Raw genomic sequence first — 14,284 nt, forward strand, 5'->3', positions numbered from 1 at the left:
CGCCCAGGTAGTGAGCGGGCAAACAGTCCCAACCCCCACTCTCACACTCGCCCAAGCCAATGGCATGTACCAGATGCTCAGCAGGCTCTGCTCACACTTACTGGTCTGAGGCCAAACCACGACCAACAACATTGGACACTCTATGGAACAAAAAGCCTTCACTATATCATCCTGGAATATCCAAGGCCTGAGGTCATCTGCCTTTGGCCTAAAGAGCAGGAACCCGGACTTACATTTACATTTACATTTAAGTCATTTAGCAGACGCTCTTATCCAGAGCCAAAGAAATCGGTAATACAGACATTGTCATCCTGCAAGAAACCTGGTATAGAGGAGACGGACCCACTGGTTGCCCTCTAGGTTACAGAGAGCTGGTTGTCCCATCCACCAAACTACCAGGTGTGAAACAGGGAAGGGCCTCAGGGGGGATGCTAATTTGGTATAGAGCAGACCTAACTCACTCCATTAAATTATTCAAAACAGGAACATTCTACATTTGGCTAGAAATTCAAAAGGAAATTATCCTAACAGAGAAAAATGTCCTCCTGTGTGCTACCTATATCCCCCCACTAGAATCCCCATACTTTAATGAAGACAGCTTCTCCATCCTGGAGGGGGAAATCAATCATTTCCAGGCCCAGGGACATGTACTAGTCTGTGGCGACCTAAATGCCAGAACCGGACAAGAACCTGACACCCTCAGCACACAGGGGGACAAACACCTGCCTGGAGGTGACAGCATTCCCTCCCACATATGCCCCCCTAGGCACAACTATGACAACATAACCAACAAAAACGGGTCACAACTCCTGCAGCTCTGTCGCACGCTGGGTATTTACATAGTCAATGGTAAGCTTAGAGGGGACTCCTATGGTAGGTACACCTATAGCTCATCTCTTGGCAGTAGTACTGTAGACTACTTTATCACTGACCTCAACCCAGAGTCTCTCAGAATGTTCACAGTCAGCCCACTGACACCCCTATCAGACCACAGCAAAATCACAGTCTACTTAAACAGAGCAATACTCAATCATGAGGCATCAAAGTCAAAGGAACTGAGTAACATTAAGAAATGCTATAGATGGAAGGAATGCAGTTTGGAAACCTACCAAAAAACAATTAAGCAACAACAAATTCAATCAGTTTTAGACAATTTCCTGGACAAAATGTTCCACTGTAATAGTGAAGGTGTAAACTTGGCAGTAGAAAATATTAACAGTATATTTGACCTCTCAGCTTCCCTATCAAATCTAAAAATCTCAAATAGAAAACCGAAGAAAATTAACAATAATGACAAATGGTTTGATGAAGAATGCAAAAATCTAAGAAAGAAATTGAGAAACCTGTCCAACCAAAAACATAGAGACCCAGAAAACCTGAGTCTACGCCTTCACTATGGTGAATCACTAAAACAATACAGAAATACACTACGGAAAAAAAAGGAACAGCACGTCAGAAATCAGCTCAATGTAATTGAAGAATCCATAGAATCTAACCACTTCTGGGAAAACTGGAAAACACTAAACAAACAACAACACGAAGAATTATCTATCCAAAATGGAGATGTCTGGGTAAACCACTTCTCCAATCTTTTTGGTTCTATAACAAAGAATAAAGAGCAAAAATATATACATGATCAAATACAGATCAGATTACATTGAATGAGTTACAGGACAAAATAAAAACCCTCCAACCCAAAAAGGCCTGTGGTGTTGATGGTATCCTCAATGAAATGATCAAATATACAGACAACAAATTCCAATTGGCTATACTAAAACTCTTTAACATCATCCTTAGCTCTGGTATCTTCCCCAATATTTGGAACCAAGGACTGATCACCCCAATCCACAAAAGTGGAGACAAATTTGACCCCAATAACTACCGTGGAATATGTGTCAACAGTAACCTTGGGAAAATCCTCTGCATTATCATTAACAGCAGACTCGTACATTTCCTCAATGAAAACAATGTACTGAGCAAATGTCAAATTGGCTTTTTACCAAATTACCGTACAACAGACCATGTATTTACCCTGCACACCCTAATTGACAACCAAACAAACCAAAACAAAGGCAAAGTCTTCTCATGCTTTGGTGATTTCAAAAAAGCCTTCGACTCAATTTGGCATGAGGGTCTGCTATACAAACTGATGGAAATTGGTGTTGGGGGTAAAACATACGACATTATAAAATCCATGTACACAAACAACAAGTGTGCGGTTAAAATTGGCAAAAAACACACACATTTCTTCACACAGGGTCGTGGGGTGAGACAGGGATGCAGCTTAAGCCCCACCCTCTTCAACATATATATCAACGAATTGGCGTGGGCACCCGGCCTCACCCTACTAGAATCCGAAGTCAAATGTCTGCTGTTTGCTGATGATCTGGTGCTTCTGTCACCAACCAAGGAGGGCCTACAGCAGCACCTAGATCTTATGCACAGATTCTGTCAGACCTGACAGTAAATCTCAGTAAGACCAAAATAATGGTGTTCCAAAAAAGGTCCTGTCACCAGGACCACAAATACAAATTCCATCTAGACACCGTTGCCCTAGAGCACACAAAAAACTATACATACCTTGGCCTAAACATCAGTGCCACAGGTAACTTCCACAAAGCTGTGAACGATCTGAGAGACAAGGCAAGAAGGTCATTCTATGCCAACAAAAATAACATAAATTTCAACATACCAATTAGGATTTGGCTAAAAATACTTGAATCTGTCATAGAGCCCATTGCCCTTTATGGTTGTGAGGTCTGGGGTCCGCTCACCAACCAAGACTTCACAAAATGGGACAAACACCAAATTGAGACTCTGCACGCAGAATTCTGCAAAAATATCCTCAGTGTACAACGTAGAACACCAAATAATGCATGCAGAGCAGAATTAGTCCGATACCCACTAATTATCACAATCCAGAAAAGAGCCGTTAAATTCTATAACCACTTAAAAGGAAGCGATTCCCAAACCTTCCATAACAAAGCCATCACCTACAGAGAGATGAACATGGAGAAGTCCCCTAAGCAAGCTGGTCCTGGGGCTCTGTTCACAAACACAAACACACCCTACAGAGCCCCAGGAAAGCAGCACAATTAGACCCAACCAAATCATGAGAAAACAAAAAGATAATTACTTGACACATTAGAAAGAATTAGCAAAAAAACAGAGCAAACTAGAATGCTATTTGGCCCTACACAGAGAGTACACAGCGGCAGAATACCTGACCACTGTGACTGACCCAAAATGAAGGAAAGCTTTGACTATGTACAGACTCAGTGAGCATAGCCTTGCTATTGAGAAAGGTCGTCGTAGGCAGACATGGCTCTCAAGAGAAGACAGGCTATGTGCTCACTGCCTACAAAATGAGGTGGAAACTGAGCTGCACTTCCTAACCTCCTGCCCAATGTATGACCATATTAGAGAGACATATTTCCCTCAGATTACACAGATCCACAAAGAATTCGAAAACAAATCCAATTTTGATAAACTCCCATATCTACTGGGTGAAATTCCACAGTGTGCCATCACAGCAGCAAGATTTGTGACCTGTTGCCACGAGAAAAGGGCAACCAGTGAAGAACACACACCATTGTAAATACAACCCATATTTATGCTTATTTATTTTATCTTGTGTCCTTTAACCATTTGTACATTATTAAAACACTGTATATATATAATATGACATTTGTAATGTCTTTATTGTTTTGAAACTTCTGTATGTGTAATGTTTACTTTTAATTTGTATTGTTTATTTCACTTTATATATTCACTTTATATATTATCTACCTCATTTGCTTTGGCAATGTTAACACATGTTTCCCATGCCAGTAAAGCCCTTGAATTGAATTGAGAGATAGATAGATAGATAGAGAGAGAGAGAGAGAGAGAGGGGGGGGGGGTTATATGAACAGGCCTGATAGGCAGATACAGTGGGGTCTGAAATGATTGACACCCTTGATAAAGATGGGCAATAATGACTGTATAAAATAAATATTTTAAATACTGAGCTATATTGTATGCTAAATTATATTATTTTATACTAATACAATTGCTCAGAGAAAGAGATTTACTTTTAGCAAGTAATACTTATTTCTCAAAAAGGCAGGGGTCAAAAGTAGTGACACCCCTAAAGATTCTAATAAATAAAGTAGTCAAAAGTTGAGTATTTGGTCCCATATTCCTAGCACACAATGACTACTTCAAGCTTGTGACTCTACAAACTTGTTGGATGAATTTACAGTTCCTTTGGTTCAGATTATTTTGTGCCCAAAATAAATGAATGGGAAATAATGACTTTGGAGTCACTTTATTGTACATAAACTTTGACCCTCTGTAAGTTCTCACTCATCATTATTAATGATTCATTCAGGATTTTCCGTAGTCATGGTAACATCCACATTAATGTAGAAGTGTTTAGAAACATTCTATTCTTATTTATAATAAAAGGGACTCCAAAATGAGACAATCCATTATTTACCATTCATTTGTATTGGGCATATTACGCCCAAAATAAACTGCAAATGCATTGTAGAGTCACAAGCTTGATGTCGTCATTGCGTGCTGGGAAATATGGGACTACTTTACTTTACTGACTTTATTGTCCCTGTGGGGGACATTTTGTTTTGGGATCACGTTTAAAATGGTATTCAAGAAAAAGTACAATGCTGTAGACATTAAATTCACAAAATGTAAAGATACTAAAGTATTTTATAAGAATCTTTAGGGAGGTCAATTTTTATGCCTACTTTTTCGGAGAAAAAAAACAATACTTTCTCTGAGCAATTGTATTAATATAAAATATTATAATTTCCTTTTTTTTGCATACAATATAGCTCAATAACACTTTATTAACCCTAGCTCCAACCCTAACCTTAATCCTTATACTAACCAATACTCTGGACAAGATGGCGCTGGAGAACAAGGCTGACGTTTTACGTTTTACGTCCTAACCAATTGTGTTTTTTTGTTTGTTTCTTTGTGTTGTTTGTAACTTATTTTGTTACTTATTTTGTACATAATGTTGCTGCTACCGTCTCTTATGACCGAAAATAACTTCTGGGCATCAGAACTGTGATTACTCACCACGGACTGTCAGAAACATTTTTTTCTTTAGCGAGCCTGAAGTGAATGATATACTGCTTTCTCAGGAACAGGCCCAGATTCCTGTCATTTGCGTGAAGAGGAGGTGAAAAAGGGGCTGCCTTCTGAGAATTCGTAGGCGATCGAATAAACCCCCACTTCCTTCCATTCTGCTAGCAAACGTGCAATCTTTGGAAAATAAAATCGATGACCTATGCAGAAGATTAAACTACCAACGGGACATTCAAAACTGTAATATCTTATGCTTCACGGAGTCGTGGCTGAACGACGACATTATCAACATACAGCTGCCTGGTAATATGCTATATAGGCAGGATAGAACAGCGGCATCTACTAAGACAAGGGATGGTGGGCTATGTATTTTGTAAATAACAGCTGGTGCACGATATCTCAGGACGTCTCAAGGTTTTGCTTGAGTATCTCATGATAAGCTGTAGACCATACTATCTAGAGAGTTTTCATCTTTATTTTTCTCAGCTTACATACCACCACAGACTGATGCTGGCACTAAGACAGTATTGAATTATCTGTATTCCGCCATAAGCAAACAGGAAAACGCTCACCCAGAGGCGGCGCAACTAGTAGCCGGGGACTTTAATGCAGGGAAACATAAATCCGTCTTACAAAATTTCTATCAGCATGTTAAATGTGCAACCAGAGGGAAAAAAACTCTGGACCACCTTTACTCCACACACAGAGACGCATACAAAGCTCTCCCTCGCCCTCCATTTCACAAATCTGACCATAATTCTATCTTCCTGATTCCTGCTTACAAACAAAAATGTAATCAGGAAGCACCAGTGACTCGGTCAATAAAAAAGTGGTCAGATGAAGCAGATGCTAAGATACAGCACTGTTTTGCTAGCAGGGACTGGAATATGTTCCGGGATTCCTGCCCAGTGACACGAGCCTACCAGACGAGCTAAACTACTTCTATGCTCGCTTCGAGGCAAATAGCTATGAAACTTGCATGAGAGCACCTGCTGTTCCGGAAGACTGTGTGATCACGCTCTCCGCAGCCGATGTGAGTAAGACCTTTAAACAGGTTAACATTCACAAGGCCGCAGGGCCAGACCGATTACTAGGACGTGTACTGTGACCAACTGGCAAGTGTCTTCACTGAGATTTTCAACCTCTCCTTGTCCGAGTCTGTAATACCAACATGTTTTAAGCAGACCAACATAGTCCCTGTGCCCAAGAACTCTAAGGTAACCTGCCTTAATGACTACCGACCAGTACCGCACACGTCGGTAGCCATGAAGTGCTTTGAAAGGCTGGTCATGGCTCACATCAACATCATCATCCCAGAAACCCTAGACCCACTCCAATTTGCATACCGCCCTAACAGATCCACAGATGATGCAATCTCTATTGCACTCCACACTGCCCTTTCCCACCTGGACAAAAGGAACACCTATGTGAGAATGCTATTCATTGACTTCAGCTCAGAGTTCAACCCCATAGTGCCCTCAAAGCTCATCAATAAGCTAAGAACCCTGGGACTAAACACCTCCCTCTGCAACTGGATCCTGGACTTCCTGACGGGCCTCCCCCAGGTGGTAAGGGTAGGTAACAACACATCCGCCACGCTGATCATCAACACAGTTGCCCCTCAGGGGTGTGTGCTCAGTCCCCTCCTGAAACAAATTTGTGTTGATTTGGCACTCAAGCATCAATACATTACCCATCCCCCAACACTGTCAGCCAAGAGTCAAGACTAAACCAATTCACCTTGGTGGTGTGCAGACTGGTTTTATATTATTCTTAACCATTTCAAAACAAACCAGGAAAAAAATGCAACAATAAGCCTGTGAAACTACAAATATATTTTATGAATGATTTGTTGTTTATTTCATACCATTTCATAGTGTGACTGATTTTGCTAAATGCATTAGTACTGTACAAAGTTAAAGGTGAGCCATTTGATAGACTCCCCCTTCCTCTGGCTTCCAGTGGGGAGACCTGAGGTCAAACTACCCCCGCCCCCCTCCCCATCTCATACTTCTGAGTGGGAGACCTTCCCAGGCAGTGGCCTGCCTAGCTCACAAACTAGAATCAGGGCGCCCACAAGGTTAATTGACCCAGAGTCCCACACGGTGACATGATATCATTGACGTGATGTGCAAATGAGCGATAGAAAACCGATCGCGCAAATGTCTCCATTCCCTAATTTTTTTGTGTGGGCGCCCTGTGCCGCCTCCGGCATTATGCCACCCTGGGTGCCTGCCCATGTCGCCAATATCTAAATCTGCCACTGCTCAAAGGGTTCTACAGCTGCACCATCGAGAGCAACCTGACTGGTTGCATCACTGCCTTGTATGGCAACTGCTCGGCCTCAGACCGCAAAGCACTACAGAAGGTAGAGCGTACAGCCCAGTACATCGCTGGGGCCAAGCTAACTGCCCTCCAGGACCTCTACACCAGGTATTGTCAGAGGAAGACCCAAAAAATAGTCAAGACTCCAGCCACCCTAGTCAGACTGATCTCTCTGCTACCGCACGGCAAGCGGTACCAGAGCGCCAAGTCTAGGTACAAGAGACTTTTAAACAGCTTCTACCCCCAAGCCATAAGACTCCTGAATATTTAATAAAATGGCTACCCAGACTATTTGCAATCCCCCCCTCTTTTACACCACTGCTACTCTGTTGTTATCATATATGCATAGCCACTTTAATAATTCTACCTACATGTACATATTAGCTCAACTAACCGGTGCCCCTGCACATTGACTCTGTACCAGTACCCCCCTGTATATAGTCTCACTATTGTTATTTTACTGCTGCTCTTTAATTACTTGTTACTTTTATTTCTTATACTTACTCATATTCTTTATTTAACTGCATTGTTGGTTAGGGGCTCGTAAGTAAGCATTTCACTGAAAGGTCTACACCTGTTGTATTCGGCGCATGTGACAGATGAAATTTATTTTGAACCCTAAACTTAACCCTAACCTTAATCCTTAGAAACTCAGCAAAACAATAAACGTCCTCTCACTGTCAACTGCGTTAATTTTCAGCAAACTTAACATGTGTACATATTTGTATGAACATAACCAGATTCAATAACTGAGACATAAACTGTTCACCCTCGGATCCAACAATTCCCAGACAGCTTCTCAATTCCATTAAGCACCGTCAGCAAGACGCAGCGAGAAAATCACTGCAGCAAGACGCAGCGAGAAAATCACTGCAGCAAGACGCAGCGTCTCACGTGAGCAGCTGGTGGGTCATATGACCGAGGGGAAAGTTCCTTCTGATTGTACAGAAGCGCAGAGGACATTACACAAACCCGTCTCCCAGGTGCATCGAAGTACGGGGAAATATAGTCTAAATTTTTCTAGTTGTGCTTATACGTAACGTAGACTCAAATATCTGTAAACAGGAGCGTGGTGTGACGCGATGAAGGTGAGCGGTGTGTTGTTGTGTGTGTTCCTGCTCTGGGTGGAGGGCTCCCAGGCTGATACCCCGGCCAACTGCACATATGAAGACCTGTTGGGCTCCTGGGTGTTCCAAGTATCGAAGGGGGGACACGACAAAGGCATTAACTGCTCTATGATGGGTAAGAGCTGGAAATACGGAACGACCTCACGCTTTAAGCAATCAAGTAGGCTGTGTAACAAACTTTTAATTGGTTCAAGTGTTAACTTGACCCGGTAGTCTATTGCCTTAGTTTGTAAGCTATTGATTTAGCTTTTGTATCGTGCATTGTGTCATTATTACAACGTTCACCTCTTCCCAATGTTACAATGTCTACCCCGTCTTACTTTGCAATACAGAAGAAGCCCAAAGTTTAATTGAGAAGTAATTACCAAAATGTCTCTGTTTTAAAAAGACACCATTGATAAGTCGATAACGGTGCGCCTGGAGAAGCTGTCTGTGGCGGTGGACGACCTGGGGAACACAGGATTCTTCACCCTCATCTACAATCAGGGCTTTGAGGTTGTCCTCAACGACTACAAGTGGTTTGGCTTCTTCAAGGCAGGTTTAAGCTTTCACTTGTTTCTTTCAGGGTTCCACTTTAGTCTATAACAGTAGCAGTTCCACTTTAGTCTATAACAGTAGCAGTTCCACTTTAGTCTATAACAGTAGCATACTACGATCTCTGTCAAGAGGTCTGGAACACTTTTGGTGGATATGGAATTACATTGTCATTTAATCTCCAGTCTGTAGGCTACAGAAAAGACCACATCCTTGTTCCACCATATTCTATCTGCTACAGGATTGTTGATGGGACGTTGAAGCGCTGCACAGATGTTTCTATAGCAGCTCCCTGGAGAGGTGTGCTGGGAATGGACAATAAATATTTCACATCCTTGTCTTTGACAGTGGACACTGATTATCAAAGTGCTGCATCAGCTCTCACCTAAAGCCCATAAGTCACTGGTTGAGAGGAACTGTCATTGTTTTGGGGCAGAATTGTGAGGTTTTATGTGTTAGAGGTGCATCTTGGTCAGTTTAGCTCAGTCAATGCCATCAATATTCTGCCTGATGAGCCGACCGGCTGCGATGGAAGTCCTCCTACCTTGTAGCCTTGTACATTAAGTTTCAGACACATGGCTGGTCACCTTTCCTGTAATTGCAGGGTTTGTGGTTCAATCACTAATCTGACTTTTACATCTCAGTTGCTACATTGATATATTCAGGCTTGTGTTTCAAAGATACTTTCAGTGTTGTGTTACTTTTTCATTCGGGGTTGTATTTCGTTTGGCTTTGTCACGTGACTTCCTTGTGACTATCAGGGGAAATGTTCAGTGTTGTCCCTCCTACATGGTTTAGCTGACAGCTGCACGTCACTTGTACTTCCTTATTGAAACCGTCTGGACTTGTTTCAGCACAGTGACACACCACATGCTTCACTGGAAAAGCCCAGTGTTCGTTACTCATTGCTGCTGTTCATAACGCCACACTGTCTGCTCACTCTCTCATATTGAAAGCGGTTATCAGGGTAACTGCCACATCCACTTGCATAAAACATCACTGACTTGTAGCTCTTGTGTTTTTTAATCTTTAACTCGGGCCATAAAGATTCCATATGTGATCGTCCTCTTTCTACACAACACACAGGGACGCCTCGTACAGACTGATTTTTCTCCTCTCTGTTCCAGTACTCTGAGCAGGGCTCTGAGGTGACCAGCTACTGTGACCAGACTCTGCCAGGCTGGGTCCATGATTCTCTGGGAAACAACTGGGCCTGCTTCACTGCCAAGAGGGTTGTCCCAACACCCCCCCGCTCCGTAGACACACACCGCTACCATCCCAATGACCTGTGAGTAGCCTCAGGGTTTTATAGCAGGCTTGACACTCTGCCCACTAATAATGCTCTCCAATAATCACCTATGTTTTCCCATTAAAGTCCTATAATTGGCTAGAAGGCTATTTTCATCCATGGTCCCATTTTAGTGTGAGCATTGCTCATATTGAAAAACAAGCAGTCTGCTTAGTTTAGACTCTCTGTTACGTTGGCTGTCAGTCACTGCTCGTGTGTTGTGTGATTCACGTGTTCTGGTCTGAGCAGTGCTCTCTCCCTCTGGCTGTTCTAGTGCTCCTGCATTTGTTCATTCCTTCAGGCTGTGTCGGTCTGTTTACTCCTCTCCTGTGGGGTATATGTCAATCAAGTCATTCAAATGTATATTTATAAAGCCTGATTTTTACATCAGCCGATGTCACAAAGTGCTATACAGAAACACAGCCTAAAACCCCAAACAGCAAGCAATGCAGCAGTAGAATCAGTCTTTACGTTTGTGTAGGTCTGTTTGCTCCTCCCCCAGGTTGGTGTAGGTCTGTTTGCTCCTCCCCCAGGTTGGTGTAGGTCTGTTTGCTCCTCCCCCAGGTTGGTGTAGGTCTGTTTGCTCCTCCCCCAGGTTGGTGTAGGTCTGTTTGCTCCTCCCCCAGGTTGGTGTAGGTCTGTTTGCTCCTCCCCCAGGTTGGTGTAGGTCTGTTTGCTCCTCCCCCAGGTTGGTGTAGGTCTGTTTGCTCCTCCCCCAGGTTGGTGTAGGTCTGTTTGCTCCTCCCCCAGGTTGGTGTAGGTCTGTTTGCTCCTCCCCCAGGTTGGTGTAGGTCTGTTTACTCCTCCCTCCCCTCCCCCAGGTTCCTCCAGAGGTCCTACAAACACAACCTGGACTTCATTGACTCCATCAACGTGGCCCAGAGCTCCTGGAAAGCCATGGCCTACAGCGAACATGAGACCTACACTCTGCAGCAGCTAATGCACAGAGCCGGGGGACCAGCTTCACACATCCCCAGGTACAGTCACTCACTTGTGACTCTATGTATTGAAACAGGAATTCAATTATTATGAAACTCATTTTGGCGAACTTCACACAAGGAACAAGCAGGATGACTCTGTCAGCTGTGAGATTTGTTACTTCTGAAAGAAAAGGGGGACAATCAGGGGCTTAACTTTAGTTTAAGTGTGGGGGGGACATTTATTATATTTTATCCTGTCAAACACTCCACACAGCCTACCTGACTGCTCGGCGGCGTCCGCATGGTCCTAATGCACACCTTCGCCTCACTTTGCATCACATTCCAACGATCAAACTGGGGGTGACAAAAGCAATTTCATAATGTGGGAGGGACAGGTCCACAGTGACAGTTGTGCCCCTGGAGAGAATAGTCATGGCAGATGAGTCCAAGGCTAGAGGGTTCTGTTTTAGGATAATGGGACACGGTCTCTGGCCCCAACTCGTCTAGACTGCTCTGGTATGACGGATAGTAAGAGGCACTCTGTACAAGGGCTTACAAATGCCTGAGGTTTCTTTTTCTCTCAACCCCAGCTGAGTTGTATTTCTCTCCACTCGTTCACTCCCCCCTCATGGGTTTTAAAGGAATGGTTTGGTGTCAGAAATATGTTGAACTAAGTACAGTCATTACGGTGACACCAATCCATAGTGTGTGGGGGGGGACTAGTGATCACCTCAGGAGACCGTGGGGTAGAGATCACCTTGGTGGTGGTCAGTAGGTATGAAACAGGACTCTAAAACGGAGGTAGTACCTAAAGGTGTTCAATAGGAACACTCATTTTGGATTCATTGCAAAACATGTCCATGGTGTACCCTTATTGTATGAGTCTATGCTCCTCCCCAGACGTGTTGGCCCCGCCCCTGTGACATCAACGCTAGCCAAGATGGCGGCCGGCCTCCCTGAGCGCTGGGACTGGAGAGATGTCAACGGAGTCAACTACCTCAGTCCTGTCCGCAACCAGGGTAACGCACGCTGGGTCAAATACCTACACTTGTCTATCGTGACTCTTGGCAAAATGTCTCCTCTCACAACCCATGTGTTTAATGTTCAGCCTTTCTGCTGTGTCTGAGGCCTTAGGAATGTCCTCTACAGGGCACTGTACCACTGCCTGTCCTAGTTAGAGAACTGCTAAATCAATGGTTCCTCCTGGATTATAGTGGCCAACGTTCCCGTCTCAACCCCACAGACAACATGCTCGTGTGTAGTGATTGCGTCACCCTCCATGTGAAGCCTCTGACCACATTTTCATCTCCAGCATAAATGGGCTTTTAGGATTCATTCCCACAGAACTCTAGTTGCAGGTTAAAGATGATCCACGGACTGCTTGACCGGGTGTCTGTTTCTTAGTGGTGACTGATATTACAGTGAGGTTTTTGATTGGTTGTGACAGTGCAGGGTTTGATTGGTACTCTGTGGGCTCCAGCTTCGTGTGGTAGCTGCTATTCCTTTGCCTTAATGGGAATGTTGGAGGCTCGTGTCCGGCTCCAAACCAACAACACAGAGACTCCCATCTTCAGCCCACAGCAGGTCGTGTCCTGCTCCCAGTACTCCCAAGGTAATGAGCGAACACACTCTGCATAACGGTGTTTGTGTATTTCTCCCATATCTAAGCCCTCTTACTTCCCCCTCTCCTCCCTCTCAGGTTGTGACGGTGGTTTCCCCTACCTCATTGGGAAGTACGTCCAGGACTTTGGGATCGTGGAAGAGTCGTGTTATCCGTATGCTGGGAAAGATTCCCCGTGTGACGTTCCCAATGGCTGTCTCCGCCACTACACTTCGGACTACAGCTACGTCGGAGGGTTCTATGGCGGCTGCAGCGAGTCTGCCATGATGCTGGAACTGGTCAAGAACGGACCCATGGGGGTGGCCTTTGAGGTGGGACACACACACACACACACACACCCACACACATACATACACACACACACACATTGGTTTGAGCATTGGCTAGAGCATTGGCTAGCTCTATATGAATAATGGCCAGTATTAGTTTTTCTACGTCAAAATGGCCAGGTGTCTTCCTCACACTGTTCTCGTCCAGGTGTATCCTGACTTCATGCACTACAAGGAGGGTATCTACCACCACACGGGCCTCCATGACTCCTACAACCCGTTTGAGCTGACCAACCACGCGGTGCTGCTGGTGGGCTACGGCCAATGTCACGTCACGGGTCAGAAGTTCTGGGTGGTGAAGAACAGCTGGGGGACGAAGTGGGGCGAGGGGGGCTTCTTCAGGGTCAGACGGGGGTCTGATGAGTGTGCCATCGAGAGCATCGCTGTGGCAGCCAAGCCCATCCCTAAATTGTAGAGGGTCTACGGGGATAGGAGGGAAAGGGTTCATCTTTAGTTTTCCCAACTGGAACCTAGCCTGAAGTCTGCAATGGCATATACGGGTAATATTTTGTAGTTGTGAAGTTTGAAATGGCTGGGACGTTGTTGTCAGAAATAATCGGTAACTGTAAAAGTGTTCCCCAGGCTCGCTGGACAGTCTGATCCTTGCCAGTCGGATGGATATTTGGGAATGATGCCAAAAGGGAACCTGCTATAATGCCCTGTAACTGGGATTTGTAGTTTTATTAGTAGTTAGTCTGGTGATTGATAGGAGGGCAGAGAATCTCTACTCTTTATCTGTAATCTCAGGGGAGACTGTCCTGTGATCTTAAATATATTCCTTGTTGCTAGTCATCTCTGTACTGTCCTCTCCTATCTCTGCTGATGCTGTAAATTGGAGTCTCCTGTGAATGTTGAAAGGGACTGGCTCATGATGTTGGAAGGGATGCAGTATGATTCAATGTTGGTGCCTTTTTTTTCTCACTTCAGAAGTGGTTGCCTTTCATTAGAAATGTCGGTTTTCCAGTAAGATCACATCATGCATGTTCAGATTGTCTGCTTATTTGAAAGAAAATAAAGAATCTTTTTAGAAATATTTTCAGTGGTGC

At 44.1% G+C, this 14,284-nt stretch overlaps 1 protein-coding gene across 1 annotated transcript; it reads left to right on the plus strand.

Moving 5' to 3' along the window:
* Nucleotides 1-8,331: 8,331 nt before the first annotated feature.
* On the plus strand, nt 8,332-14,271 carry LOC115122241 (dipeptidyl peptidase 1-like). Its single transcript, XM_065000519.1, has 8 exons — nt 8,332-8,661; nt 8,935-9,080; nt 10,208-10,368; nt 11,190-11,345; nt 12,189-12,307; nt 12,769-12,900; nt 12,988-13,220; nt 13,387-14,271. Exons 1-8 carry the CDS (start codon nt 8,502-8,504, stop codon nt 13,651-13,653), a joined length of 1,374 nt encoding a protein of 457 aa, XP_064856591.1. The 5' UTR covers nt 8,332-8,501; the 3' UTR covers nt 13,654-14,271.
* Nucleotides 14,272-14,284: the final 13 nt, after the last annotated feature.

The sequence above is a fragment of the Oncorhynchus nerka genome, linkage group LG14 (genome assembly GCF_034236695.1).
Source record: "Oncorhynchus nerka isolate Pitt River linkage group LG14, Oner_Uvic_2.0, whole genome shotgun sequence".
Lineage (NCBI taxonomy): Eukaryota > Metazoa > Chordata > Actinopteri > Salmoniformes > Salmonidae > Oncorhynchus > Oncorhynchus nerka.

Bases quoted from the DNA above. Each gene is read 5' to 3' on its own strand.
- LOC115122241 (XM_065000519.1), top strand. From the start codon at position 8,502: ATGAAGGTGAGCGGTGTGTTGTTGTGTGTGTTCCTGCTCTGGGTGGAG. The intron at 8,662-8,934 runs GTAAGAGCTGGA...TGTTTTAAAAAG, and splicing joins CATTAACTGCTCTATGATGG to ACACCATTGATAAGTCGATA. The intron at 13,221-13,386 runs GTGGGACACACA...GTTCTCGTCCAG, and splicing joins CCATGGGGGTGGCCTTTGAG to GTGTATCCTGACTTCATGCA.